Source organism: Lates calcarifer, unplaced genomic scaffold (assembly GCF_001640805.2).
Source record: "Lates calcarifer isolate ASB-BC8 unplaced genomic scaffold, TLL_Latcal_v3 _unitig_1496_quiver_1075, whole genome shotgun sequence".
NCBI lineage: Eukaryota > Metazoa > Chordata > Actinopteri > Centropomidae > Lates > Lates calcarifer.
In genome coordinates, this window is record NW_026115560.1 from 2,115 (window position 1) to 29,814 (window position 27,700).

General features: G+C 37.9%; 6 protein-coding genes across 6 annotated transcripts; all 6 read left to right on the top strand.

Annotated features, from left to right (window-relative positions):
- Positions 1-973: 973 nt before the first annotated feature.
- On the top strand, positions 974-2,758 carry LOC108889240 (olfactory receptor 11A1-like). The gene has a single exon (XM_018685606.2). It carries the CDS (start codon positions 1,214-1,216, stop codon positions 2,180-2,182), a length of 969 nt encoding a protein of 322 aa, XP_018541122.1. The 5' UTR covers positions 974-1,213; the 3' UTR covers positions 2,183-2,758.
- Positions 2,759-5,115: 2,357 nt separating this feature from the next.
- LOC108889233 (olfactory receptor 11A1-like) lies at positions 5,116-6,054 on the top strand. The gene has a single exon (XM_018685600.2). The coding sequence runs from the start codon at positions 5,134-5,136 to the stop codon at positions 6,052-6,054; it is 921 nt and encodes a 306-aa protein (XP_018541116.2). The 5' UTR covers positions 5,116-5,133.
- Positions 6,055-8,430: 2,376 nt separating this feature from the next.
- LOC108889242 (olfactory receptor 11A1-like) lies at positions 8,431-10,249 on the top strand. Its single transcript, XM_018685608.2, has one exon. The coding sequence runs from the start codon at positions 8,516-8,518 to the stop codon at positions 9,482-9,484; it is 969 nt and encodes a 322-aa protein (XP_018541124.1). The 5' UTR covers positions 8,431-8,515; the 3' UTR covers positions 9,485-10,249.
- Positions 10,250-12,251: 2,002 nt separating this feature from the next.
- LOC127139439 (olfactory receptor 11A1-like) lies at positions 12,252-13,190 on the top strand. The gene has a single exon (XM_051067339.1). It carries the CDS (start codon positions 12,270-12,272, stop codon positions 13,188-13,190), a length of 921 nt encoding a protein of 306 aa, XP_050923296.1. The 5' UTR covers positions 12,252-12,269.
- A 7,907-nt stretch (positions 13,191-21,097) lies between these two features.
- On the top strand, positions 21,098-23,104 carry LOC108889243 (olfactory receptor 11A1-like). Its single transcript, XM_018685609.2, has one exon. It carries the CDS (start codon positions 21,380-21,382, stop codon positions 22,346-22,348), a length of 969 nt encoding a protein of 322 aa, XP_018541125.1. The 5' UTR covers positions 21,098-21,379; the 3' UTR covers positions 22,349-23,104.
- Positions 23,105-25,133: 2,029 nt separating this feature from the next.
- Positions 25,134-27,302, top strand: LOC108889234 (olfactory receptor 10A6-like). The gene is given in 3 exon segments (XM_051067338.1): positions 25,134-25,573; positions 25,575-26,009; positions 26,683-27,302. Coding segments are annotated over 3 exon segments (945 nt in total). The 3' UTR covers positions 26,753-27,302.
- The last annotated feature ends 398 nt before the right edge of the window (positions 27,303-27,700 follow it).

Below are 27,700 nucleotides of genomic sequence, written 5' to 3' on the forward strand. Positions count from 1 at the left end.
CTGAAAATTGGGTTCGAATCCATTCAGAAGAGGGCCAACATTGCAGGTAATCAGTGCACAGTGCAACATTTCCCTATTAAATATGAATCCCTATTTACAACATGGACAATGGGCACGTTCACTAGATACCACCACTCAAAGCCAGGGTGAAAGGTCTGTCACAGAGAGGTTAAGGTGCTAAGTCCAGTGAATGTTTTCGCCAGATGTAATGAAATTCCCTCTAGGCCTTCCAGATATATATCAGAAGAAGCCATGACCTTGACCTCACTTTGAGTCCAACTGAATATTTGAGCCAAATATGATGGGATTCCTTCGAGGCATTACTAAGACCAAAAACGTGTTTTGTGAGCCATTGTGTTCCATTCCCAAGTCTTTGCCAATGCTTCCCCCGGACTCCCATCACACACAGTGGTCTTCTGAGGTTAGCCACCAGTGAACAGACCACAGTTTCACTGAGGTAGACCAAGGGGGCCTCTGTATTGGATTCATCATTGGTAGAACCATAGACCCAAAACAAGAAGATGATTCACTGGAATAGTCCAACTGGGAGGGAGAAGGTCGTCATGTCCTTTGCATTTTTGTTGAGGGGCATACAAACTTTTAGGGCCAGGGTGAGGTCTGTTGAGTACCTTGTCCTGGGACCCCTGAAACTGTACCTTCACTCCTGACACTCCAAGATACTTAAACATTATCTTTTAGGGCAGCAAGGTCCTCACAACACAAAAACTGTTATTTGCCTTTAACCCTAAAGAAAAACAGTCTTTCCACAAAGGCAATCATGATGAGGTGATGTGAGGTGCTCATATGAAAAGCTAAAGAAATAGATTTTGCCTACATAGTTTAACTTAACTTAAAATCAGTGGGATATTTTGATGGTGAGGTCAGACTGCTGCTGTGGGCGTCCATCAACTTGAAAAGTTTAAAAGAAGCCGAAGTGAGTTTCAGCTCAGTTATTGTGACTCACACAGTTTAATTAACTGTGTTCTGTAGTTTATCATCAGCATCACATTGAGTTTAAGGTTTTAAGTCTATGTTCACTGGATGATGAATTTCTTCTTGTGTAAGTAAACTGAGTATTGTTCATGTGTGATTGATGTATTGTTTTCATACACTGACCAACAATCATGAATGTGAAGTTTTAATTAATTAACCCTCTGTAAATCTCTAACAAAATGTGAAATAATCATTATTAGTTCATCCTGTAAACAGTGTTATGAACCAAAGGAGGAGCATGATGAACTCTACACAGATTTCTTATTTCACACTTGCTGCCTACTTTGACACTGGATCCTTAAAATACTTATTTTTCATTGTTGTTATGTCTTTATATATTTCAATTATTTTTTCAAATGTGTTGTTGATAGTGATTATCTGTATGAACAGAAGTTTACATGAACCTATGTACCTGTTTCTGTGCAGCATGTTTGTAAATGAACTGTATGGTAGTACAGCAATGTTTCCATTCCTTCTGCTTCAGATCCTCTCTGACATTCACACTGTTTCTGTTCCCTTTTGTTTCCTGCAGATTTTCTGTTTGTACTCAAGCGCAATTGTGGAATTGGTTAACTTAGCCGTTATGTCTTATGACAGATATCTTTCTATCTGTTATCCTCTACAATATAACACACGTATGACATTTAAAAAGGTTGCCATACTTATTGTTGTAACATGGTTTCATGCTTTTCTTGTAGTTATTGGCACAACATACTTGAGTTCCTCTTTACAGCTGTGTGGAAACATCATTGATTATGTGTACTGTGTGAACTACTCTGTTGTCAAACTGGCCTGCTCTGACACAACAGTAAATAACATTTATGGACTATTTGCCACTTCCTTCTCAGTCTTTGTTCCTCTAATTTTAATTCTTTACACTTACATAAAGATTCTAAAAGTTTGTTTTTCTGCTTCTAAACAAACCAGACAAAAAGCTGTCAGTACCTGCACACCTCACCTGGCTTCCCTCATTAACTTTTCTTTTGGTTGTTTATTTGATACACTTCACACTAGATTTGACATGAGCAGCATACCCAGTGTGCTGCGTATCTTTCTGTCTATGTATTTGGTGATAATCCAACCACTTTTGAATCCTATCATGTACGGATTACAAATGTCCAAAATACGGAATACATGTAAAAAACTCCTCTGTTATACAAAGTTGACTACACACACATCTTCCATGTAAAGGTTCAGTACATCTTTTGTAGTATTTTGCCTAGGAATGTTTGGTGACTTAAAAAGATACCATGGTGTGGGAAAAGCTCTGTGTTTTTTATTGTCACTAAATGATGTAAAAATAAATATTTAAGAGGGTAATTTTACAACTTAATTGTCCTGTCAAGCGCAATTGTGGAACTGTTAAACTTAGCCGTCATGTCTTATGACAGACACCTTGCTATGTCCTATCCTTTACAATATAACAAACATACAACAATTCACACGGCTGCCATGTTTATTGCTGTAACATGGTTGACTGCTTTTCTTGTAGTTATTGGCACAACATACTTGAGTTCCTCTTTACAGCTGTGTGGAAACATCATTGATTATGTGTACTGTGTGAACTACTCTGTTGTCAAACTGGCCTGCTCTGACACAACAGTAAATAACATTTATGGACTATTTGCCACTTCCTTCTCAGTCTTTGTTCCTCTAATTTTAATTCTTTACACTTACATAAAGATTCTAAAAGTTTGTTTTTCTGCTTCTAAACAAACCAGACAAAAAGCTGTCAGTACCTGCACACCTCACCTGGCTTCCCACAACAGTAAATAACATTTACAGACTCATTGCCACTGCTCTCTTAGTTGTTGTTCCTCTCATTTTAATCATTTACACTTACATTAAGATTTTTAATGTTTGTTTTTCTGGTTCTAAACAAACCAGACAAACAAACCTCACCTTGCTTCTCTGCTCAACTTTTCTTTTGGGATTTGCTTTGAGGTATTACAGAGAAGCTTTAATATGAACAGTGTTCCTAATATATTGTGAATCATGTTAACATTATATATTGTAACATAACACTCGTTCTGTAATCCTACACTGTATGGACCGAAAAGGTCTAAAATACGTAACATATGTAAAAGTCTGTCTTGTTTTGAAGTGTAGATAGTCAGACAAATTTGTTCTATTTGAATAAAATATGAATGCTGTTAAAATGTCAACTACAATGTCTGAACTCAACTGTGTATAAAAAAGAGATAAAATAAACAACACATCAGTAAAATGTATGAGAAAAATCCTTGTGTTTGTCTTAATTACTTTGATTTCATGTTTATCTTTAACATGAATTAAAAACTGAGGGTCTATATTCTTACATTTAAACTAATACTCAAAAAATAAAAAGATACAAATATTCATTAAATATTGATATGAATCAAATTCCAATCTGGAACCATAATTCTGCCAAAACATGGCATTTGTAGAGTTCAGTGAATCTAAATTCAACAGTGACCCCAAAGCCATGATTTCAAACCAGGGATGGAATCTGTTGGCCTCAGTAATATCCTTATTATTAGTCATTTAATAGGTTATTGCTATTCTGATCTGCTCTGTCCATTTACTATGATGACCTAATTTTAGTGGGTTAATAATCTGACCGTGCTTATTACTTCCAACATGGTCTTCACTGTAAAAGTATTTTAATGTGGAAACAGTGGTAGGTCTCCTTTTAATTCTACAGAAAGTGTATTATGGAAAAAAAGGTTGAGTATAAATAATAAGGTAGATTTATTCATAAGCAACAAAAATAACATACTACTTTGCATACATATCCTTTCAGTCCATCTGACTTTGCTACCTATCCCATCTAGCTCAGTCTTTCCCCATCCTTGTGGAGTCTGTCCTAAGAAAAGCCACTGCTTTCCATTCTTGCGTCATCTGATATTTTGCCAGAACTCAACTCCTATCACACACAGTGGTCTTCTAAAGTTAGCCAGTAGTACATAGACCACAATGTCATTCAGGTAGACTAAGGAGGCCTCAATACAGGGTTCATCATTTGTAGAAATGTGGATGTGGGCACCATAAACTCAAAACAACAAAATGATTTACTGGAAAAGTCCACTTGGGAGGGAGAAGGTAGTCATCTCCCTTGTACTTTTGGTGAGGGGCTTGCAAAATCTAGACACTAAGGATATCTTTGTTTTTCCATATCTGTTCCCATGACTAAGCAAAGACATGTACTGGCTGCTTGGGGATTGATTACAATATGGCTACAATGGCTTCTTCCATGATCAGACTAGAAATACAGCCTTGCAGTTGTATGCCTCTGCCCACCAGTCCAGCTGCAGTGAGTTAATGTGTGAATTCTTGAGTCATTGCCAGAAATGTGCATTGTGTGGTCGTAGTATCTTTGACCACCAAAATCTAATCAGTTCATCAGTGACTCCAGGTGAATATTTGTGACAGATGTAATGAAATTCCCTCCCGGCCTTTGTACTTTATTGCGCTCACAAGAACATGAGATCACCATGACCTTAACCATACAATCAGTTCAGTCAGCCGGGAGTGTTACTGGCATGGATGCATAAAAAGAGTACTCACTGGTGGGTGATTACGTGGAGTGTAACAATACATTGATCTACATCGATTCAATTCAATTCAGTGATCAATGATCCAATTGCATCGACCCAAAATGAAAACATTAAGCGCTCATCATACATATTTCAACGTCCCTCACCACGCCAGCCTGGAGATGTCAGCTGGTTTCATCACAACTTTTATTAAGCCCAATAACACTAACACTGCTGCCATTCTACGATCAATAAGGACCAGTGGGATATTTTGATGGTGAGGTCAGACTGCTGCTGTGGGCGTTCACCAACTTGAAAAGTTTAAAAGAAGCAGAAACAGAGTTTCAGCTCAGATGGTATGATACACACAATGTCTTAAACTGTGTTTTGTAATTTAATATTACTATTATATTGACTTCAAATCAACTAGTTTGTAAAATTTGTTACTGTTGTTTATTGGATCATTTACTTGTTTTTGATGTATTGTTTCTCACACTGACCAACAATCATTAATGTGAAGTTTTAGCTAGTTAACACGGGAAAGAGATAACAAGATGTAGTTTAATTACTTAGTTCACTCTGTGAACAGTGATAAAACTGCTTACTGAGCTATAAGAGGATCATTATGAACTCCACACAGTTTTCTAACTTCAAACTTGCTGCCTACTTTGACACTGGACTGTTAAAATATCTATTTTTCATGAGTCTCACATTGTTGTATATATTAATTCTTTGTGCCAATGTGTTGCTGATAGTGATTATCTGTATGAACAGAAGTTTACATGAACCTATGTACCTGTTTCTGTGCAGCCTGTTTGTAAATGAACTGTATGGTAGTACAGGGTTGTTTCCATTCCTTCTGCTTCAGATCCTCTCTGACATTCACACTGTTTCTGTTCCCTTTTGTTTCCTGCAGATTTATTGTGTGTACTCTTATGTGTGTGTAGAATTTTTCAACTTAGCCGTCATGTCTTATGACAGATACCTCGCTATCTGTTATCCTCTACAATATAACACACAAATGACATTTAACAGGGTCGCCGTACTTATTGTTGTAACATGGTTACCTGCTTTTCTTGTAGTGGTTGGCACAGTATCCTTGACCTCCTCTTTACAGCTGTGTGGAAACATCATTGATAATGTGTACTGTGTGAACTACTCTGTTGTCAAACTGGCCTGCTCTGACACAACAGTAAATAACATTTATGGACTATTTGTTAGTGGTTTCACAGTGTGTGTTCCTCTAATTTTAATCCTTTTCTCTTACATGAAAATTCTTAAAGTCTGTTTCTCTGGTTCTAAACAGACCAGACAAAAAGCTGTCAGTACCTGCACACCTCACCTTGCTTCTCTGATCAACTTCTCCTTCGGGGTTTGCTTTGAAGTGATACAGAATAGATTTTATATGAACAGTGTACCTAATGTGTTGCGCATTTTTTTGTCTTTATACTTTCTTACTTGTCAGCCACTGTTTAACCCTGTACTGTATGGACTGAAAATGTCAAAAATAAGTAATAATATAAAAGCCTATTTTGTTCATAAGTAGAAGGTCTGACTGACTTATTGAGTTTGACTAACAGAAAAAACAAAACAAAATATGAATGTACTGACTTGTAAAACACTATAGTTTGGAGTTAACTGTGGATAAGAAATTAAATATTAAAGTTATACAGAAATGGCTCGGGCTGAATTTTGTGGAGAAAGTTGGAATTCTTAAATGAAACCAAAAATGTTTGCAATTAACAAATAAAAGTAATATGACATTCAAACTAAAAATGCAAAGACTATGATAAAGATTATGTCAGCAAAACTTTCTGCTGATGTAGAAAATATGACTTTTATGAAATCTGTATAAATCTGTCAGACTGTTGTTGTGCTGACCTCTGGAGTAGTCTCAACAAAACGTTTTCATTTTAAAATGAACATGATGTGTTTTATTACTAAAACATATTAATGTAGATGTAGTCTCACTTTCAGCACAATGGCAAACACTTTCCCACTGAGTCTATGTTCAAAACAATGTGTGACAGCTGTTAGAGTATAGCCTCTGGTAACCATCAACCCTGTCAGCAAGTCTCAAGCTTTTCCCCTGACCACTATGAAACACAGAAAAAAAACATATCCACAACATCCCCCCGTTTCCTAAAGCTGCTTCCAACAATCTAATCAGTTCGTCTTTAAGTCCATGTGAACGTTTCCGCTATATTTGTAAGAATTCCCTCAAGATTTCCATGAGATAGTGCATTCAAAAGAGCAAAAACATATTTTGTATGGTCACAGTGACTGTGACCTTTGGCATCTTACGACCAAATTCTAACCAGTTCATCCTTGACTCCAACTGAATGTTTGTGCAGGATGTAATGAAAATCTCTCCTGAAATTCATAAGTTACTGCATTCACAAGAGCGTGACATCACCGTGACTTTGACCTTACAATCAGTTTAGTCAGTGGTGGGTGGTACAGGCATGGAGGCATTAAAAGCGGACTTACTGGTGGGTGATTACCTGTCACTACTGTGGATGTCAACTATATCCATATTATGAAACAATGCACCCACCCAGAGCCAGGCCTGGGGGGGAAGCTCGCCAGTAAGTGTATGGTGGCTTGGCTTGAAACCATGCATAAACAGTGAAATGGAGCAGCTGCCCTGATGGGCATTGGTGTCGGGTGCTTTGTAGACCAGGCAGCCATCAAAGGTGGCGATCCCGGCATGCTCACTCTGGATGTCACAGACTGGTTTTATGGTCATGGAATGCCACCTGGAAGAAACTATGGAGATATCTGGGGTGGCGTGATTGGGAGTAATGGCCTACCTGATCTGAACTTTAGCAGCGCTTTGATATTGAACTGTGCTAGCCATGGAGTGACCATAACAAACACAATGTGGAGCGTATGGTGGTTCATAAGCATACCTGGTATCCGAGCAAATTAGGCCAAAGGTCACTGACTTTGAAAAGATCTGCATATGTCTCGGGTGAAGAGAGTGGCAGAGCTGTCAACTGATGACAGGTGACTTGGATCAGGAAATAGGGAAGGTTTCTGGACAGACCTGGCAAACCCAAACATGTAGTGAGGGTGAACTGGGCAGGTCTGACAGAGACCTCAAGTCTTCAGCTCCTTCCTCCAGAAGAATTTCTCATACATTTCAAGACAGGTCACCTCCAGTGCAAAGGCAGCAGGAGGAAGATGTGGTTAGAAGATCATCAGTGCCTGTCGAGGCAGCAACCTAAGAACCTGCTGATGGACATAAGTGGTGGAGAAAGCCAAAGAAGGGGGCATTTTGGTCCTGGTTAACCCAGGTACCCTTTGAAGGACAGACATCAAGAAGCTAGAAGGACTGCAGCTTTGGCTGTCATGGAAGCAAAACCCTGGGTGAGGAAGAAGTTCAGGGAGGCTATGGAGTAGAACTTTTGTTTGGCCTCAAGGAGAATTCAAAATGAACATTCAAAAATTGGAAATTTAATTCTGGTTGTGAGAATGTTCTAGTGTCAACTAGAAAATAGTGATGAATATCATATCAGGAAAATTTTCTGCTGATGTATAAAGTAAGAGATTTCACTTATTGCATTCATTAATTGTGCTGTGAAATCTTCTCAAAATTCTTAAATATTTGGTCCATACAGGTTTAGCCATTCTATGTTCAATAAGGATCAGTGGGATATTTTGATGGTGAGGTCAGACTGCTACTGTGGGCGTCCATTAACTTGAAAAGTTTAAAAGAAGCAGAAGTGAGTTTCAGCTCAGTTATTGTGACTCACACAGTTTAATTAACTGTGTTCTGTAGTTTATCATCAGCATCACATTGAGTTTAAGGTTTTAAGTCTATGTTCACTGGATGATGAATTTCTTCTTGTGTAAGTAAACTGAGTATTGTTCATCTGTGATTGATGTATTGTTTTCATACACTGACCAACAATCATGAATGTGAAGTTTTAATTAATTAACCCTCTGTAAATCTCTAACAAAATGTGAAATAATCATTATTAGTTCATCCTGTAAACAGTGTTATGAACCAAAGGAGGATCATGATGAACTCTACACAGGTTTCTTATTTCACACTTACTGCCTACTTTGACACTGGATCCTTAAAATACTTATTTTTCATTGTTGTTATGTCTTTATATATTTCAATTATTTGTTCAAATGTGTTGTTGATAATGATTATCTGTATGAACAGAAGTTTACATGAACCTATGTACCTGTTTCTGTGCAGTATGTTTGTAAATCAACTGTATGGTAGTACAGCAATGTTTCCATTCCTTCTGCTTCAGATCCTCTCTGACATTCACACTGTTTCTGTTCCCTTTTGTTTCCTGCAGATTTTCTGTTTGTACTCAAGCGCAATTGTGGAATTGGTTAACTTAGCCGTTATGTCTTATGACAGATATCTTTCTATCTGTTATCCTCTACAATATAACACACGTATGACATTTAAAAAGGTTGCCATACTTATTGCTGTAACATGGTTTCATGCTTTTCTTGTAGTTATTGGCACAACATACTTGAGTTCCTCTTTACAGCTGTGTGGAAACATCATTGATTATGTGTACTGTGTGAACTACTCTGTTGTCAAACTGGCCTGCTCTGACACAACAGTAAATAACATTTATGGACTATTTGCCACTTCCTTCTCAGTCTTTGTTCCTCTAATTTTAATTCTTTACACTTACATAAAGATTCTAAAAGTTTGTTTTTCTGCTTCTAAACAAACCAGACAAAAAGCTGTCAGTACCTGCACACCTCACCTGGCTTCCCTCATTAACTTTTCTTTTGGTTGTTTATTTGATACACTTCACACTAGATTTGACATGAGCAGCATACCCAGTGTGCTGCGTATCTTTCTGTCTATGTATTTGGTGATAATCCAACCACTTTTGAATCCTATCATGTATGGATTACAAATGTCCAAAATACGGAATACATGTAAAAAACTCCTCTGTTATACAAAGTTGACTACACACACATCTTCCATGTAAAGGTTCAGTACATCTTTTGTAGTATTTTGCCTAGGAATGTTTGGTGACTTAAAAAGATACCATGGTGTGGGAAAAGCTCTGTGTTTTTTATTGTCACTAAATGATGTAAAAATAAATATTTAAGAGGGTAATTTTACAACTTAATTGTCCTGTCAAGCGCAATTGTGGAACTGTTAAACTTAGCCGTCATGTCTTATGACAGACACCTTGCTATGTCCTATCCTTTACAATATAACAAACATACAACAATTCACACGGCTGCCATGTTTATTGCTGTAACATGGTTGACTGCTTTTCTTGTAGTTGTTAGCACAACACCCTTGACTTCCACTTTACAGCTGTGTGGAAACATTATTGATAATGTGTGCTGTGTGAGCTTCTCTATTGTCAAACTGGCCTGCTCTGACACAACAGTAAATAACATTTACAGACTCATTGCCACTGCTCTCTTAGTTGTTGTTCCTCTCATTTTAATCATTTACACTTACATTAAGATTTTTAATGTTTGTTTTTCTGGTTCTAAACAAACCAGACAAACAAACCTCACCTTGCTTCTCTGCTCAACTTTTCTTTTGGGATTTGCTTTGAGGTATTACAGAGAAGCTTTAATATGAACAGTGTTCCTAATATATTGTGAATCATGTTAACATTATATATTGTAACATAACACTCGTTCTGTAATCCTACACTGTATGGACCGAAAAGGTCTAAAATACGTAACATATGTAAAAGTCTGTCTTGTTTTGAAGTGTAGATAGTCGGACAAATTTGTTCTATTTGAATAAAATATGAATGCTGTTAAAATGTCAACTACAATGTCTGAACTCAACTGTGTATAAAAAAGAGATAAAATAAACAACACATCAGTAAAATGTATGAGAAAAATCCTTGTGTTTGTCTTAATTACTTTGATTTCATGTTTATCTTTAACATGAATTAAAAACTGAGGGTCTATATTCTTACATTTAAACTAATACTCAAAAAATAAAAAGATACAAATATTCATTAAATATTGATATGAATCAAATTCCAATCTGGAACCATAATTCTGCCAAAACATGGCATTTGTAGAGTTCAGTGAATCTAAATTCAACAGTGACCCCAAAGCCATGATTTCAAACCAGGGATGGAATCTGTTGGCCTCAGTAATATCCTTATTATTAGTCATTTAATAGGTTATTGCTATTCTGATCTGCTCTGTCCATTTACTATGATGACCTAATTTTAGTGGGTTAATAATCTGACCGTGCTTATTACTTCCAACATGGTCTTCACTGTAAAAGTATTTTAATGTGGAAACAGTGGTAGGTCTCCTTTTAATTCTACAGAAAGTGTATTATGGAAAAAAAGGTTGGGTATAAATAATAAGGTAGATTTATTCATAAGCAACAAAAATAACATACTACTTTGCATACATATCCTTTCAGTCCATCTGACTTTGCTACCTATCCCATCTAGCTCAGTCTTTCCCCATCCTTGTGGAGTCTGTCCTAAGAAAAGCCACTGCTTTCCATTCTTGCGTCATCTGATATTTTGCCAGAACTCAACTCCTATCACACACAGTGGTCTTCTAAAGTTAGCCAGTAGTACATAGACCACAATGTCATTCAGGTAGACTAAGGAGGCCTCAATACAGGGTTCATCATTTGTAGAAATGTGGATGTGGGCACCATAAACTCAAAACAACAAAATGATTTACTGGAAAAGTCCACTTGGGAGGGAGAAGGTAGTCATCTCCCTTGCACTTTTGGTGAGGGGCTTGCAAAATCTAGACACTAAGGATATCTTTGTTTTTCCATATCTGTTCCCATGACTAAGCAAAGAGATGTACTGGCTGCTTGGGGATTGATTACAATATGGCTACAATGGCTTCTTCCATGATCAGACTAGAAATACAGCCTTGCAGTTGTATGCCTCTGCCCACCAGTCCAGCTGCAGTGAATTAATGTGTGAATTCTTGAGTCATTGCCAGAAATGTGCATTGTGTGGTCGTAGTATCTTTGACCACCAAAATCAAATCAGTTCATCAGTGACTCCAGGTGAATATTTGTGACAGATGTAATGAAATTCCCTCCCGGCCTTTGTACTTTATTGCGCTCACAAGAACATGAGATCACCATGACCTTAACCATACAATCAGTTCAGTCAGCCGGGAGTGTTACTGGCATGGATGCATAAAAAGAGTACTCACTGGTGGGTGATTACGTGGAGTGTAACAATACATTGATCTACATCGATTCAATTCAATTCAGTGATCAATGATCCAATTGCATCGACCCAAAATGAAAACATTAAGCGCTCATCATACATATTTCAACGTCCCTCACCACGCCAGCCTGGAGACGTCAGCTGGTTTCATCACAACTTTTATTAAGCACAATAACACTAACACTGCTGCCATTCTACGATCAATAAGGACCAGTGGGATATTTTGATGGTGAGGTCAGACTGCTGCTGTGGGCGTTCACCAACTTGAAAAGTTTAAAAGAAGCAGAAACAGAGTTTCAGCTCAGATGGTATGATACACACAATGTCTTAAACTGTGTTTTGTAATTTAATATTACTATTATATTGACTTCAAATCAACTAGTTTGTAAAATTTGTTACTGTTGTTTATTGGATCATTTATTTGTTTTTGATGTATTGTTTCTCACACTGACCAACAATCATTAATGTGAAGTTTTAGCTAGTTAACACGGGAAAGAGATAACAAGATGTAGTTTAATTACTTAGTTCACTCTGTGAACAGTGATAAAACTGCTTACTGAGCTATAAGAGGATCATTATGAACTCCACACAGTTTTCTAACTTCAAACTTGCTGCCTACTTTGACACTGGACTGTTAAAATATCTATTTTTCATGAGTCTCACATTGTTGTATATATTAATTCTTTGTGCCAATGTGTTGCTGATTGTGATTATCTGTATGAACAGAAGTTTACATGAACCTATGTACCTGTTTCTGTGCAGCCTGTTTGTAAATGAACTGTATGGTAGTACAGGGATGTTTCCATTCCTTCTGCTTCAGATCCTCTCTGACATTCACACTGTTTCTGTTCCCTTTTGTTTCCTGCAGATTTATTGTGTGTACTCTTATGTGTGTGTAGAATTTTTCAACTTAGCCGTCATGTCTTATGACAGATACCTCGCTATCTGTTATCCTCTACAATATAACACACGAATGACATTTAACAGGGTCGCCGTACTTATTGTTGTAACATGGTTACCTGCTTTTCTTGTAGTGGTTGGCACAGTATCCTTGACCTCCTCTTTACAGCTGTGTGGAAACATCATTGATAATGTGTACTGTGTGAACTACTCTATTGTCAAACTGGCCTGCTCTGACACAACAGTAAATAACATTTATGGACTATTTGTTAGTGGTTTCACAGTGTGTGGTCCTCTAATTTTAATCCTTTTCTCTTACATGAAAATTCTTAAAGTCTGTTTCTCTGGTTCTAAACAGACCAGACAAAAAGCTGTCAGTACCTGCACACCTCACCTTGCTTCTCTGATCAACTTCTCCTTCGGGGTTTGCTTTGAAGTGATACAGAATAGATTTTATATGAACAGTGTACCTAATGTGTTGCGCATTTTTTTGTCTTTATACTTTCTTACTTGTCAGCCACTGTTTAACCCTGTACTGTATGGACTGAAAATGTCAAAAATAAGTAATAATATAAAAGCCTATTTTGTTCATAAGTAGAAGGTCTGACTGACTTATTGAGTTTGACTAACAGAAAAAAACAAAACAAAATATGAATGTACTGACTTGTAAAACACTATAGTTTGGAGTTAACTGTGGATAAGAAATTAAATATTAAAGTTATACAGAAATGGCTCGGGCTGAATTTTGTGGAGAAAGTTGGAATTCTTAAATGAAACCAAAAATGTTTGCAATTAACAAATAAAAGTAATATGACATTCAAACTAAAAATGCAAAGACTATGATAAAGATTATGTCAGCAAAACTTTCTGCTGATGTAGAAAATATGACTTTTATGAAATCTGTATAAATCTGTCAGACTGTTGTTGTGCTGACCTCTGGAGTAGTTGTGGTATATTAGGTGGTGATGTCGATGTGAAGATGATGAAAAGAAGATCTCCGCTGATCCTGACTTACTTGTATATAGAAGTTTATTACAAAGTAGTTCAGCATCGGACAAGCACTGCAGTAGCCTGTGAGAGGATCCGAGCCAATATGGATCTCTCTACCTAACAGCTCTAAACACCAGTATATATACATTGGTTGTTTACATGGTTCATAGGAAACATCTGGACCTTAGTCAATACCTTCACTGTCAAGAGGAAGAAGATAAGGGGAGAGGAAACCCTCACCCTTAACCTCTACTAGTCTAGGGGTCACATTCTTAACTCTTATCCTAAACATGAACCCCAAAGGCTAACTCAGACATAGGAAACTCATAAAAAGTGAAAGTATCTGGAAACCCTCAGACATTCCAAAAAGACAAAAACATACATAAACATCCTGTATACTACATAATTCCCCCCTGCGAGGCTACCTAGCCTCGAAAAATAAAGAATAAAACATACATGTTTACCTACATATACTTCCCAAAGCATAAACATAACTTTATGGAGTGTGAGAGCGAAAAACCTGTCAAGCAGCTATCTTTCCTGAAATTTCCATCAAACAATCTAGACAGGAAAATTCTCTCACGGCCCCTCTGCCCCAGGCGACCACTTTATAGTACTCCAGACCAATTAGAAGGAGAAATTTCATCATTAATGCAAGGATATAACTTCAGGCAAGTACATATGGAACCCTCAGAAAATAAAATCCAAACAATGTCCACTTTCAGGCTGGTCGACCCATCGCACCTTCCAATGGACCTTTCCCTGCCTAGCCCCAATTTCCCTAGGCAAAAAGAAAAAAACATCTGAGGTCCCAATGCATTTACCCCACAACAGAAGACATCTTCCTTCAACAATTTCAACCTAAGAAAATGTCACACAGTTTAAGTATTACTCATACAATATAGAAAATCAAAAACTAAATCAAACATCCCACAACGGCTCCTCAGCAGCGTCGACTGTCACTGTTGTGTCGATGAAGTGTTGACTCCGAATATTGCATCACAGTATCCTTGTCTCCTCCAGTCCATTCTTATTGTCCCATAGTGATCCTTTCCCCCAATACTGTTCTGGAAGAAAGAAAACACCAACCAGTATCTTGTACCAAACAACAGATGTAAATTGAAACATCAAATGCAGATCATAATCCTATAAGTAAATGTAAAATTCACAATATCATATCATTTCAGATTATAAATCACATTTTCCATTTCCCCCCTTTTATCATATCACTCTATAGAGTGAAAGGATAAAACAATAAGAAATATCAAAACCATAATGAGAGATATGAATATTCAAAACGGATATGTCTCCAACAGTCCACCTTCTATCAATACTCTTTCATCTCCATCTATATCACTTCCCTTCTCTTTCATAAAACTTACTTCAGCTTTCTTTCAAACAACTCACATACCACAATCCTTCAAAACTCAATATACACACAACCTTCACATCAAAATCTTCTTTGCATATCTCGCTCCTCTCTCTCTATCCTTTGGCTTCGTGGATGATAAATTGCTCCAAACCATCTAATTCCCAATTTTACTAAATCAATTTCACCATTTTATCCATAAACTCTTTCCCTTTATCTGAGAGTATCCAACCTGGAAGTCCCCACCTACTTATGATCTCTCTACACAAAAACCTGAACATGTATCTCTGACCTTCAACTGGTTTATCTTCACATGCAACAGTTTCATTATTTGAGCATAATACTGCAATGGAGAACCATCTATTTTCTTAAACTCTCAGCTCTTCCACACTGATCCAAACAAATGACATTCATTATGTGCATGTGCGGAATCGATGTATATCTCACTCACACTCGCTTACCTTCCGCTAACCTCTATTTGATTAAGTTTCCTAAGGATCTCTCGATCCTGCTCTTTCTGATCATGTTCCTTTTTCCTATATAGCTCCACTTGATGGGCTATATGATCCGCATAGACATTCTTTGTCATACTTCCAAGACCAACCACCTCTACCAATTTGCTCCTCACTGGTAAGGGCAGCCCCTTCTGTATTTTAGCCCGCAAAATTGACTGCTCCATTCGATTCAAGTCTGGATCATTTCCTGTGACATTTCTCCACACCTGATGGGCTCTTGACACATAGGCCCTCGGATTTTCTTCCTGTCCTAACAGCTCAATCAAAATATTATCAGGATGTACATTAGTAGGAAATGTATCTTTCAGTGCTCTCCACACTCGACCTCTACTGGCAGCAAACAACTCCGAATCATTCACAGCAGTACCTATATATCGGTCAAGTCCCGCTTTCTGTAGAATCTCTTCCATAGCTGGAACCCCTAGGAGACTAGCCAAGAGTCTCTTAACATCTCCCATGGCAGCTTGTGTTCCCACCATAATCTCTTCCAACTTTGAAATCCAAGGATGTCCTCCATCTTGAAGAGTAGGTAACTTCTCAAGTATATCTGACATATCTGTATTCTGCCAAGGCTTGTACTCCAAATTCTGTCCTCGAACAACCACTGGACACATTTTCCCTTTTCTTGGGCGCAGTGAATATCTCTTCCCTAATTTTTGGGAAATCTTTTTCCGCAAGGCTTTCTTCTGTGTCTTTAACCACTTTAATTGACTCTCCCATACTTTCTGATCCTCTGGTCTAAACGACTCATAGAGATGCGAAAGGCATTGATTTATACTTTTCTCAACCTCTTGTAAGGCCTCTTCCATTCCAGTGCTAGTTGCCGCAGGGAAAAAACCTCTTGAAGGCAAAGGAACTTGCTCCTCCCAATCACTGCCTCTATTCTCACTTTCACTAGAGCTATCATCTTCTGAGTCCTCTGTCGTCCATGTTTCTCCTCTTCTTTCCGCTCTAGCCAACATCCTCCTGACTTCAGGATCATATCTACCCACAATGTCTCCCAAATCACTCTGATCATCCTTAGCTCCCACACTTATTGTCCTCCTCTTACTGTCAGAACTCGGATACATCGTTATAGTCGTTTCCGCTTGTCCCACTTCTATTACTCTATCATTCTCATCTTTAATCTGATAATTACCCTCCTGAGAGATCACTGGAAGCTGGGGATAAACCTCCTCAAACTTCACCTTCTTCTCATAAGGTGGGGGTTTCTTCGTTGAATCCACGTGTGAGAAGGGCGCATTAATCTCTGCCATTAATTTTTCTGTTTCCTTTGCATTCTTTCTTATTTCCTCTACACCTCTGTCTCTCTTTTCTTTTGCAGCCTTTATCAGTTTCTGTCCCTCATTTTCAAACAACTGAAGAACACCAAGCTCCACTTGTCTCTTTTCTTTCCGTTTTCCCCTTTCTTGCCTTTCTTTTGTTCCGCCTTATATGTAGACACAAGCACATGCATTATTTTAATTACATCGGGGTTAAGAGTCCCTACCACTGGCCATGGTTGGTCAATTTCAGGCCAACGCTTATGCCACTTCTCCGATATCTTCGCAATATCTTTGACTAAAGGATTATTCCTCTGTACTACATCAACAGGGGTAATTACTCTCTGAATTTGAATATCCTTCTCTGACATTGTAGTAGCTCCCTTCATTGTAAATTTAAACTGATTACTAAAACTACTTCTAAATACGTAACCTACTTCTCCCTATTTTATTTATCTATTTTATTTTATTTTAAATCACTATTTTACCATAATCAATAAATTTACCAACTCCAAAGGAACCAAAAACTCAATCAATATAACAGTGGATGTACAACACTTAAGTCGACATATGATATCAACTACCCACACAATTAATCCTCCAAATTATGTGTAAAGTTTCCTCAAATATTTCTTCAACAAACGTCCAAAACTATATCTCCTACTATTCTTTTATTTCTCTTTAAGTTTTTTATACCCACACAAAACATCCTCCTATTCTTTCTATGTCCTTTTTGGGGGCTCATAAGTTCTCCCTCTTCTCTCTCTTTTTCCCCAAAAACGTCCTTAAAAAAGGCTCATAGTTTTTATTCAAACTGTCCCCCAAAAAAGGCTCATACACTTTTAACAATATCAAAAGTCCCCTCGAAAGAGGCTCATATATTTTAACAATAACAAAAACATCTTTTTGAAAGAGGCTCATGTACTTTATCAATAAAAGCACGTCTTCTTAAAAAGAAGCTCATAGGTTTTAATCATAAAAACGTCCTCTCTCATAAAACTCATAAATCTTATCCATATCAGACAAAATATCTTTCCTTATACATTACTATATCTCCTATTTTCAACCACAACCTATATGTGTCTGTTCAATATAAAGTCTGTCACCTTAACATAAACCCCATAAACCATCCCATGCTGCAGCCTTTCACACACAGCTGAGACACTGCTCCACACACACACACACACACACACACAGACACTACTCACTCAACAGGGGCACAAAAAGAATTCTCAAAACACACAGCAGAGTCAACTTCATCCCAAAACACAAACAACATCCAATCCTACATTCTCAAAAATCTACTCATTCATACTTTATCCTATAGCATGCTTTTCTGCCGCTCCTTTTTCTCTTTTTTCCTTCTAAATTTATGCTACCTTATGAGGTGTAGATATTCAATGAGAGGCTGCTTCAGACACTGTTCGTCAACTAGTGTTCGAGTGGGAACTTACAATTGAATTTTGCACTCTACACCCCCAGTTCCTTGAACTGACCTGAAATTCACCTAGTGATTTTCCAGGATTTTTGGCCCGTCTAAAACCACCTCCCAGAGGGTTTTTAACCGAATCTGCGGCTTTTTCTTTATCTCTCTATTCCTCTTTCTTCTCTAATCTAACTATTTCTCGAAGCCGACTTTCACGCAGTGACTGATGTACACATGTCTTACCGTTAAGAAGATAAGGGCCCAATCTTCATTAATCTTGCATGGTTTTATCTAGCTCACCTTATCGTTACTAATTCAGCTATTTTACACTTTTTACTTCAAACTCTTATTTTCTTCACTTCTTCAAACTTCTTATTTACTTCACTTCTCTGTCACTCTCCCCCCTTTTTATGCGCTGTCCACAGCGCAATAAAATCAAATTTAGAACGGAGCATCACTCCAAACATCAACACAGCACAATTCTTTCCGGTGCGACCAAACAGCAAACACTCACAACATCAACAAACGAACCAGCACCCCAGAAGCGAGAAATGCTCACCATATCCTGCAGGCTCGGTGCGGGAGTAGGTGCGCTGAAGTTGCCAGGAACGCCGCAGGTCACAACACGTCCGAAGTTCGTGACGCCAAATTCTTGTGGTATATTAGGTGGTGATGTCGATGTGAAGATGATGAAAAGAAGATCTCCGCTGATCCTGACTTACTTGTATATAGAAGTTTATTACAAAGTAGTTCAGCATCGGACAAGCACTGCAGTAGCCTGTGAGAGGATCCGAGCCAATATGGATCTCTCTACCTAACAGCTCTAAACACCAGTATATATACATTGGTTGTTTACATGGTTCATAGGAAACATCTGGACCTTAGTCAATACCTTCACTGTCAAGAGGAAGAAGATAAGGGGAGAGGAAACCCTCACCCTTAACCTCTACTAGTCTAGGGGTCACATTCTTAACTCTTATCCTAAACATGAACCCCAAAGGCTAACTCAGACATAGGAAACTCATAAAAAGTGAAAGTATCTGGAAACCCTCAGACATTCCAAAAAGACAAAAACATACATAAACATCCTGTATACTACATAGTCTCAACAAAACGTTTTCATTTTAAAATGAACATGATGTGTTTTATTACTAAAACATATTAATGTAGATGTAGTCTCACTTTCAGCACAATGGCAAACACTTTCCCACTGAGTCTATGTTCAAAACAATGTGTGACAGCTGTTAGAGTATAGCCTCTGGTAACCATCAACCCTGTCAGCAAGTCTCAAGCTTTTCCCCTGACCACTATGAAACACAGAAAAAAAACATATCCACAACATCCCCCCGTTTCCTAAAGCTGCTTCCAACAATCTAATCAGTTCGTCTTTAAGTCCATGTGAACGTTTCCGCTATATTTGTAAGAATTCCCTCAAGATTTCCATGAGATAGTGCATTCAAAAGAGCAAAAACATATTTTGTATGGTCACAGTGACTGTGACCTTTGGCATCTTACGACCAAATTCTAACCAGTTCATCCTTGACTCCAACTGAATGTTTGTGCAGGATGTAATGAAAATCTCTCCTGAAATTCATAAGTTACTGCATTCACAAGAGCGTGACATCACCGTGACTTTGACCTTACAATCAGTTTAGTCAGTGGTGGGTGGTACAGGCATGGAGGCATTAAAAGCGGACTTACTGGTGGGGGATTACCTGTCACTACTGTGGATGTCAACTATATCCATATTATGAAACAATGCACCCACCCAGAGCCAGGCCTGGGGGGGAAGCTCGCCAGTAAGTGTATGGTGGCTTGGCTTGAAACCATGCATAAACAGTGAAATGGAGCAGCTGCCCTGATGGGCATTGGTGTCGGGTGCTTTGTAGACCAGGCAGCCATCAAAGGTGGCGATCCCGGCATGCTCACTCTGGATGTCACAGACTGGTTTTATGGTCATGGAATGCCACCTGGAAGAAACTATGGAGATATCTGGGGTGGCGTGATTGGGAGTAATGGCCTACCTGATCTGAACTTTAGCAGCGCTTTGATATTGAACTGTGCTAGCCATGGAGTGACCATAACAAACACAATGTGGAGCGTATGGTGGTTCATAAGCATACCTGGTATCCGAGCAAATTAGGCCAAAGGTCACTGACTTTGAAAAGATCTGCATATGTCTCGGGTGAAGAGAGTGGCAGAGCTGTCAACTGATCGCCACTTGGTGGTGACTTGGATCAGGAAATAGGGAAGGTTTCTGGACAGACCTGGCAAACCCAAACATGTAGTGAGGGTGAACTGGGCAGGTCTGACAGAGACCTCAAGCCTTCAGCTCCTTCCTCCAGAAGAATTTCTCATACATTTCAAGACAGGTCACCTCCAGTGCAAAGGCAGCAGGAGGAAGATGTGGTTAGAAGATCATCAGTGCCTGTCGAGGCAGCAACCTAAGAACCTGCTGATGGACATAAGTGGTGGAGAAAGCCAAAGAAGGGGGCATTTTGGTCCTGGTTAACCCAGGTACCCTTTGAAGGACAGACATCAAGAAGCTAGAAGGACTGCAGCTTTGGCTGTCATGGAAGCAAAACCCTGGGTGAGGAAGAAGTTCAGGGAGGCTATGGAGTAGAACTTTTGTTTGGCCTCAAGGAGAATTCAAAATGAACATTCAAAAATTGGAAATTTAATTCTGGTTGTGAGAATGTTCTAGTGTCAACTAGAAAATAGTGATGAATATCATATCAGGAAAATTTTCTGCTGATGTATAAAGTAAGAGATTTCACTTATTGCATTCATTAATTGTGCTGTGAAATCTTCTCAAAATTCTTAAATATTTGGTCCATACAGGTTTAGCCATTCTATGTTCAATAAGGATCAGTGGGATATTTTGATGGTGAGGTCAGACTGCTACTGTGGGCGTCCATTAACTTGAAAAGTTTAAAAGAAGCAGAAGTGAGTTTCAGCTCAGTTATTGTGACTCACACAGTTTAATTAACTGTGTTCTGTAGTTTATCATCAGCATCACATTGAGTTTAAGGTTTTAAGTCTATGTTCACTGGATGATGAATTTCTTCTTGTGTAAGTAAACTGAGTATTGTTCATCTGTGATTGATGTATTGTTTTCATACACTGACCAACAATCATGAATGTGAAGTTTTAACTAATTAACCCTCTGTAAATCTCTAACAAAATGTGAAATAATCATTATTAGTTCATCCTGTAAACAGTGTTATGAACCAAAGGAGGATCATGATGAACTCTACACAGGTTTCTTATTTCACACTTACTGCCTACTTTGACACTGGATCCTTAAAATACTTATTTTTCATTGTTGTTATGTCTTTATATATTTCAATTATTTGTTCAAATGTGTTGTTGATAATGATTATCTGTATGAACAGAAGTTTACATGAACCTATGTACCTGTTTCTGTGCAGTATGTTTGTAAATCAACTGTATGGTAGTACAGCAATGTTTCCATTCCTTCTGCTTCAGATCCTCTCTGACATTCACACTGTTTCTGTTCCCTTTTGTTTCCTGCAGATTTTCTGTTTGTACTCAAGCGCAATTGTGGAATTGGTTAACTTAGCCGTTATGTCTTATGACAGATATCTTTCTATCTGTTATCCTCTACAATATAACACACGTATGACATTTAAAAAGGTTGCCATACTTATTGCTGTAACATGGTTTCATGCTTTTCTTGTAGTTATTGGCACAACATACTTGAGTTCCTCTTTACAGCTGTGTGGAAACATCATTGATTATGTGTACTGTGTGAACTACTCTGTTGTCAAACTGGCCTGCTCTGACACAACAGTAAATAACATTTATGGACTATTTGCCACTTCCTTCTCAGTCTTTGTTCCTCTAATTTTAATTCTTTACACTTACATAAAGATTCTAAAAGTTTGTTTTTCTGCTTCTAAACAAACCAGACAAAAAGCTGTCAGTACCTGCACACCTCACCTGGCTTCCCTCATTAACTTTTCTTTTGGTTGTTTATTTGATACACTTCACACTAGATTTGACATGAGCAGCATACCCAGTGTGCTGCGTATCTTTCTGTCTATGTATTTGGTGATAATCCAACCACTTTTGAATCCTATCATGTATGGATTACAAATGTCCAAAATACGGAATACATGTAAAAAACTCCTCTGTTATACAAAGTTGACTACACACACATCTTCCATGTAAAGGTTCAGTACATCTTTTGTAGTATTTTGCCTAGGAATGTTTGGTGACTTAAAAAGATACCATGGTGTGGGAAAAGCTCTGTGTTTTTTATTGTCACTAAATGATGTAAAAATAAATATTTAAGAGGGTAATTTTACAACTTAATTGTCCTGTCAAGCGCAATTGTGGAACTGTTAAACTTAGCCGTCATGTCTTATGACAGACACCTTGCTATGTCCTATCCTTTACAATATAACAAACATACAACAATTCACACGGCTGCCATGTTTATTGCTGTAACATGGTTGACTGCTTTTCTTGTAGTTGTTAGCACAACACCCTTGACTTCCACTTTACAGCTGTGTGGAAACATTATTGATAATGTGTGCTGTGTGAGCTTCTCTATTGTCAAACTGGCCTGCTCTGACACAACAGTAAATAACATTTACAGACTCATTGCCACTGCTCTCTTAGTTGTTGTTCCTCTCATTTTAATCATTTACACTTACATTAAGATTTTTAATGTTTGTTTTTCTGGTTCTAAACAAACCAGACAAACAAACCTCACCTTGCTTCTCTGCTCAACTTTTCTTTTGGGATTTGCTTTGAGGTATTACAGAGAAGCTTTAATATGAACAGTGTTCCTAATATATTGTGAATCATGTTAACATTATATATTGTAACATAACACTCGTTCTGTAATCCTACACTGTATGGACCGAAAAGGTCTAAAATACGTAACATATGTAAACGTCTGTCTTGTTTTGAAGTGTAGATAGTCGGACAAATTTGTTCTATTTGAATAAAATATGAATGCTGTTAAAATGTCAACTACAATGTCTGAACTCAACTGTGTATAAAAAAGAGATAAAATAAACAACACATCAGTAAAATGTATGAGAAAAATCCTTGTGTTTGTCTTAATTACTTTGATTTCATGTTTATCTTTAACATGAATTAAAAACTGAGGGTCTATATTCTTACATTTAAACTAATACTCAAAAAATAAAAAGATACAAATATTCATTAAATATTGATATGAATCAAATTCCAATCTGGAACCATAATTCTGCCAAAACATGGCATTTGTAGAGTTCAGTGAATCTAAATTCAACAGTGACCCCAAAGCCATGATTTCAAACCAGGGATGGAATCTGTTGGCCTCAGTAATATCCTTATTATTAGTCATTTAATAGGTTATTGCTATTCTGATCTGCTCTGTCCATTTACTATGATGACCTAATTTTAGTGGGTTAATAATCTGACCGTGCTTATTACTCCCAACATGGTCTTCACTGTAAAAGTATTTTAATGTGGAAACAGTGGTAGGTCTCCTTTTAATTCTACAGAAAGTGTATTATGGAAAAAAAGGTTGGGTATAAATAATAAGGTAGATTTATTCATAAGCAACAAAAATAACATACTACTTTGCATACATATCCTTTCAGTCCATCTGACTTTGCTACCTATCCCATCTAGCTCAGTCTTTCCCCATCCTTGTGGAGTCTGTCCTAAGAAAAGCCACTGCTTTCCATTCTTGCGTCATCTGATATTTTGCCAGAACTCAACTCCTATCACACACAGTGGTCTTCTAAAGTTAGCCAGTAGTACATAGACCACAATGTCATTCAGGTAGACTAAGGAGGCCTCAATACAGGGTTCATCATTTGTAGAAATGTGGATGTGGGCACCATAAACTCAAAACAACAAAATGATTTACTGGAAAAGTCCACTTGGGAGGGAGAAGGTAGTCATCTCCCTTGCACTTTTGGTGAGGGGCTTGCAAAATCTAGACACTAAGGATATCTTTGTTTTTCCATATCTGTTCCCATGACTAAGCAAAGACATGTACTGGCTGCTTGGGGATTGATTACAATATGGCTACAATGGCTTCTTCCATGATCAGACTAGAAATACAGCCTTGCAGTTGTATGCCTCTGCCCACCAGTCCAGCTGCAGTGAGTTAATGTGTGAATTCTTGAGTCATTGCCAGAAATGTGCATTGTGTGGTCGTAGTATCTTTGACCACCAAAATCTAATCAGTTCATCAGTGACTCCAGGTGAATATTTGTGACAGATGTAATGAAATTCCCTCCCGGCCTTTGTACTTTATTGCGCTCACAAGAACATGAGATCACCATGACCTTAACCATACAATCAGTTCAGTCAGCCGGGAGTGTTACTGGCATGGATGCATAAAAAGAGTACTCACTGGTGGGTGATTACGTGGAGTGTAACAATACATTGATCTACATCGATTCAATTCAATTCAGTGATCAATGATCCAATTGCATCGACCCAAAATGAAAACATCAAGCGCTCATCATACATATTTCAACGTCCCTCACCACGCCAGCCTGGAGACGTCAGCTGGTTTCATCACAACTTTTATTAAGCCCAATAACACTAACACTGCTGCCATTCTACGATCAATAAGGACCAGTGGGATATTTTGATGGTGAGGTCAGACTGCTGCTGTGGGCGTTCACCAACTTGAAAAGTTTAAAAGAAGCAGAAACAGAGTTTCAGCTCAGATGGTATGATACACACAATGTCTTAAACTGTGTTTTGTAATTTAATATTACTATTATATTGACTTCAAATCAACTAGTTTGTAAAATTTGTTACTGTTGTTTATTGGATCATTTACTTGTTTTTGATGTATTGTTTCTCACACTGACCAACAATCATTAATGTGAAGTTTTAGCTAGTTAACACGGGAAAGAGATAACAAGATGTAGTTTAATTACTTAGTTCACTCTGTGAACAGTGATAAAACTGCTTACTGAGCTATAAGAGGATCATTATGAACTCCACACAGTTTTCTAACTTCAAACTTGCTGCCTACTTTGACACTGGACTGTTAAAATATCTATTTTTCATGAGTCTCACATTGTTATATGTTTTAATTCTTTGTGCCAATGTGTTGCTGATTGTGATTATCTGTATGAACAGAAGTTTACATGAACCTATGTACCTGTTTCTGTGCAGCCTGTTTGTAAATGAACTGTATGGTAGTACAGGGTTGTTTCCATTCCTTCTGCTTCAGATCCTCTCTGACATTCACACTGTTTCTGTTCCCTTTTGTTTCCTGCAGATTTTCTGTTTGTACTCGTATGTAGGTGTGGAATTTTTCAACTTAGCCATCATGTCTTATGACAGATACCTTGCTATCTGTTATCCTCTACAATATAACACACAAATGACATCTAACAAGGTCGCCATGCTTATTGCTGCAACATGGTTCTCCCCCTTTTCTTGCAGTTGTTGGAACAATATCCTTGAGTTCCTCTTTACAGTTGTGTGGAAACATCCTTAACAAAGTGGCCTGTGACAACTACTCTATTGTGAAACTGGCCTGCTCTGACACAACAGTAAATAACATTTACGGACTTGTTACCACTACTCTCATAGTTGTTGCTCTTTTAATTTTAATTCTTTACACTTACGTGAAGATTCTTAAAGTTTGTTTTTCTGGTTCTAAACAGACCAGACAAAAAGCTGTCAGTACCTGCACACCTCACCTTGCTTCTCTGCTCAACTTTTCTTTTGGGTGTTTCTTTGACGTAGTACAGACCAGGTTTAGTATGAACAGTGTACCTGTTATGTTGCGAATATTTCTGTCATTATATTTTATAACATGTCAGCCACTCTTCAGCCCTGTACTGTACGGACTGAAAATGTCTAAAATTTGTAATTTATGTAAAAGTCTGTTCTGTTGGAAAGAGTAGATCCTAAAATATCTGTCCAGCCTGACGAACAAAACAAAACAAATGGATGCATCTGACTCCACTGTTCTATTGTCACCTGTATGATTGTGTGTAGTTCTCTGTGACAGAAAGGCATTTCAGAAATACAATATCACTGTAACTCAGACACCAAAGACGGCTGATGTGTTCACTGTGGATCACCTTTGATTTCCATTGCTACCAAAGTCTATGAAATGCTGAACTGAACTGTGTCTAATATAAAACACAACTGCTTTTCAATCCAGTTTGTGTTAAAGAAACAGAACAATTTTGGTTTAAACACATTAGTGTTTAATTAAATTCTCTCATGTTATGATCCCACTGTTTTGTGCGGCATATGTTAGTAATGGTAGTGACTTTATTAGATTTTTGATGCCCTTTTCTCACCAGCTTTACCAAGAATAGCTGATTGAAAAAAAGGAAGAAGAGGGAATGTGAGAAACTGGGGGAAAAAAGAGCATGCATTGGTCTGCTGACAAATACAGTAACGGTACAATTATCACAGATAATCAATGTGTTGTACCACACCCTCTGTGAATGATGCATCCCTGATTACAATGGTTCTGCTCAAAACTGGTGGAAATGCATGTCTGGTTCACTGGATAGTACCAAGGTTCCAAGAATCCTGAACAAAACGGGTTCAAGAACTAGAGCTGATTTGGTGGAAGAAGGGTAAGTGTGAGGACAGAAAGACTGTTCCATGTCCAAAAAAGTACTGCTAACTTTGAGAGCCGTCTCAGGCTACATTCACACCAAAATGTTTTCATTTTAAAATGGAAACATCTCAGCCCAGACAAGTGTTTTAGCTGTTTATCAGAAATACCTTCTGTCCATATTAACACACCTGAAAACACACAGGACATGACCATTCCCATACACTAGACATGTACCTGCCAATGTAAACTTGGGGCCGATTGTCTTCTCTGCATGTGGTTGCTTAGTTGCTGAAAGTACTATGAAAAAAATATATAACGGTTGTGTAATTACATTCTGGACAACAGTTGCTAACAAAGATGCCAAGATCAGCAACCCTTGTAATTTGTTATCCATGTTGCCTTCACAGCTGGCAGTCAAGCCCTTAGTTGAAGCTGGTAAGAACCAATCAGGAAGTGAATGTGGGTGTCTGTGTCATCTTTACCAAAAGTCTGAGTTTTTGCTCATCCAGACAAAAATTCAACCCCTGACTTTTCAGGCTAAAACAGAACCAGCAAAAGTCTGGAAATGTCTCCATATTGGGGGCTCAAAAATTCTTTAGTAGTGTGGATGTCATCTGTAACAATAGCAATACTGTTTTAAAATTAAAACGTATTGGTGGGGATGTAGACTCACTTTCAGCACAATGGGAAACACTTTCCCACAGATGTTGTGTACAACACAATGTCTGACAATGAATGGAGTACAGCCTCTGGTAATCGTCAACCCTGTCAGCCAGTCTTCAGGTACTGCCCCTGACCACCATGAAAAAGAGTGACCAGTGACCAATGACGGTGTTCATAGTGTTCAAGAGACAGAAGTAGATTTAGCCTACACAGTTGTACCTATGTCATTCAGACTTCAAAATCAGTGGGATATTTTGATGGTGAGGTCAGACTGCTGCTGTGGGCGTCCATCAACTTGAAAAGTT

What these genes read in the sequence shown, in the direction of transcription:
- LOC108889240 (XM_018685606.2), top strand. Translation starts at nt 1,214, where the DNA reads ATGAACCAAAGGAGGAGCATGATGAACTCTACACAGATTTCTTATTTC.
- LOC108889233 (XM_018685600.2), top strand. Translation starts at nt 5,134, where the DNA reads ATGAACTCCACACAGTTTTCTAACTTCAAACTTGCTGCCTACTTTGAC.
- LOC108889242 (XM_018685608.2), top strand. Translation starts at nt 8,516, where the DNA reads ATGAACCAAAGGAGGATCATGATGAACTCTACACAGGTTTCTTATTTC.
- LOC127139439 (XM_051067339.1), top strand. Translation starts at nt 12,270, where the DNA reads ATGAACTCCACACAGTTTTCTAACTTCAAACTTGCTGCCTACTTTGAC.
- LOC108889243 (XM_018685609.2), top strand. Translation starts at nt 21,380, where the DNA reads ATGAACCAAAGGAGGATCATGATGAACTCTACACAGGTTTCTTATTTC.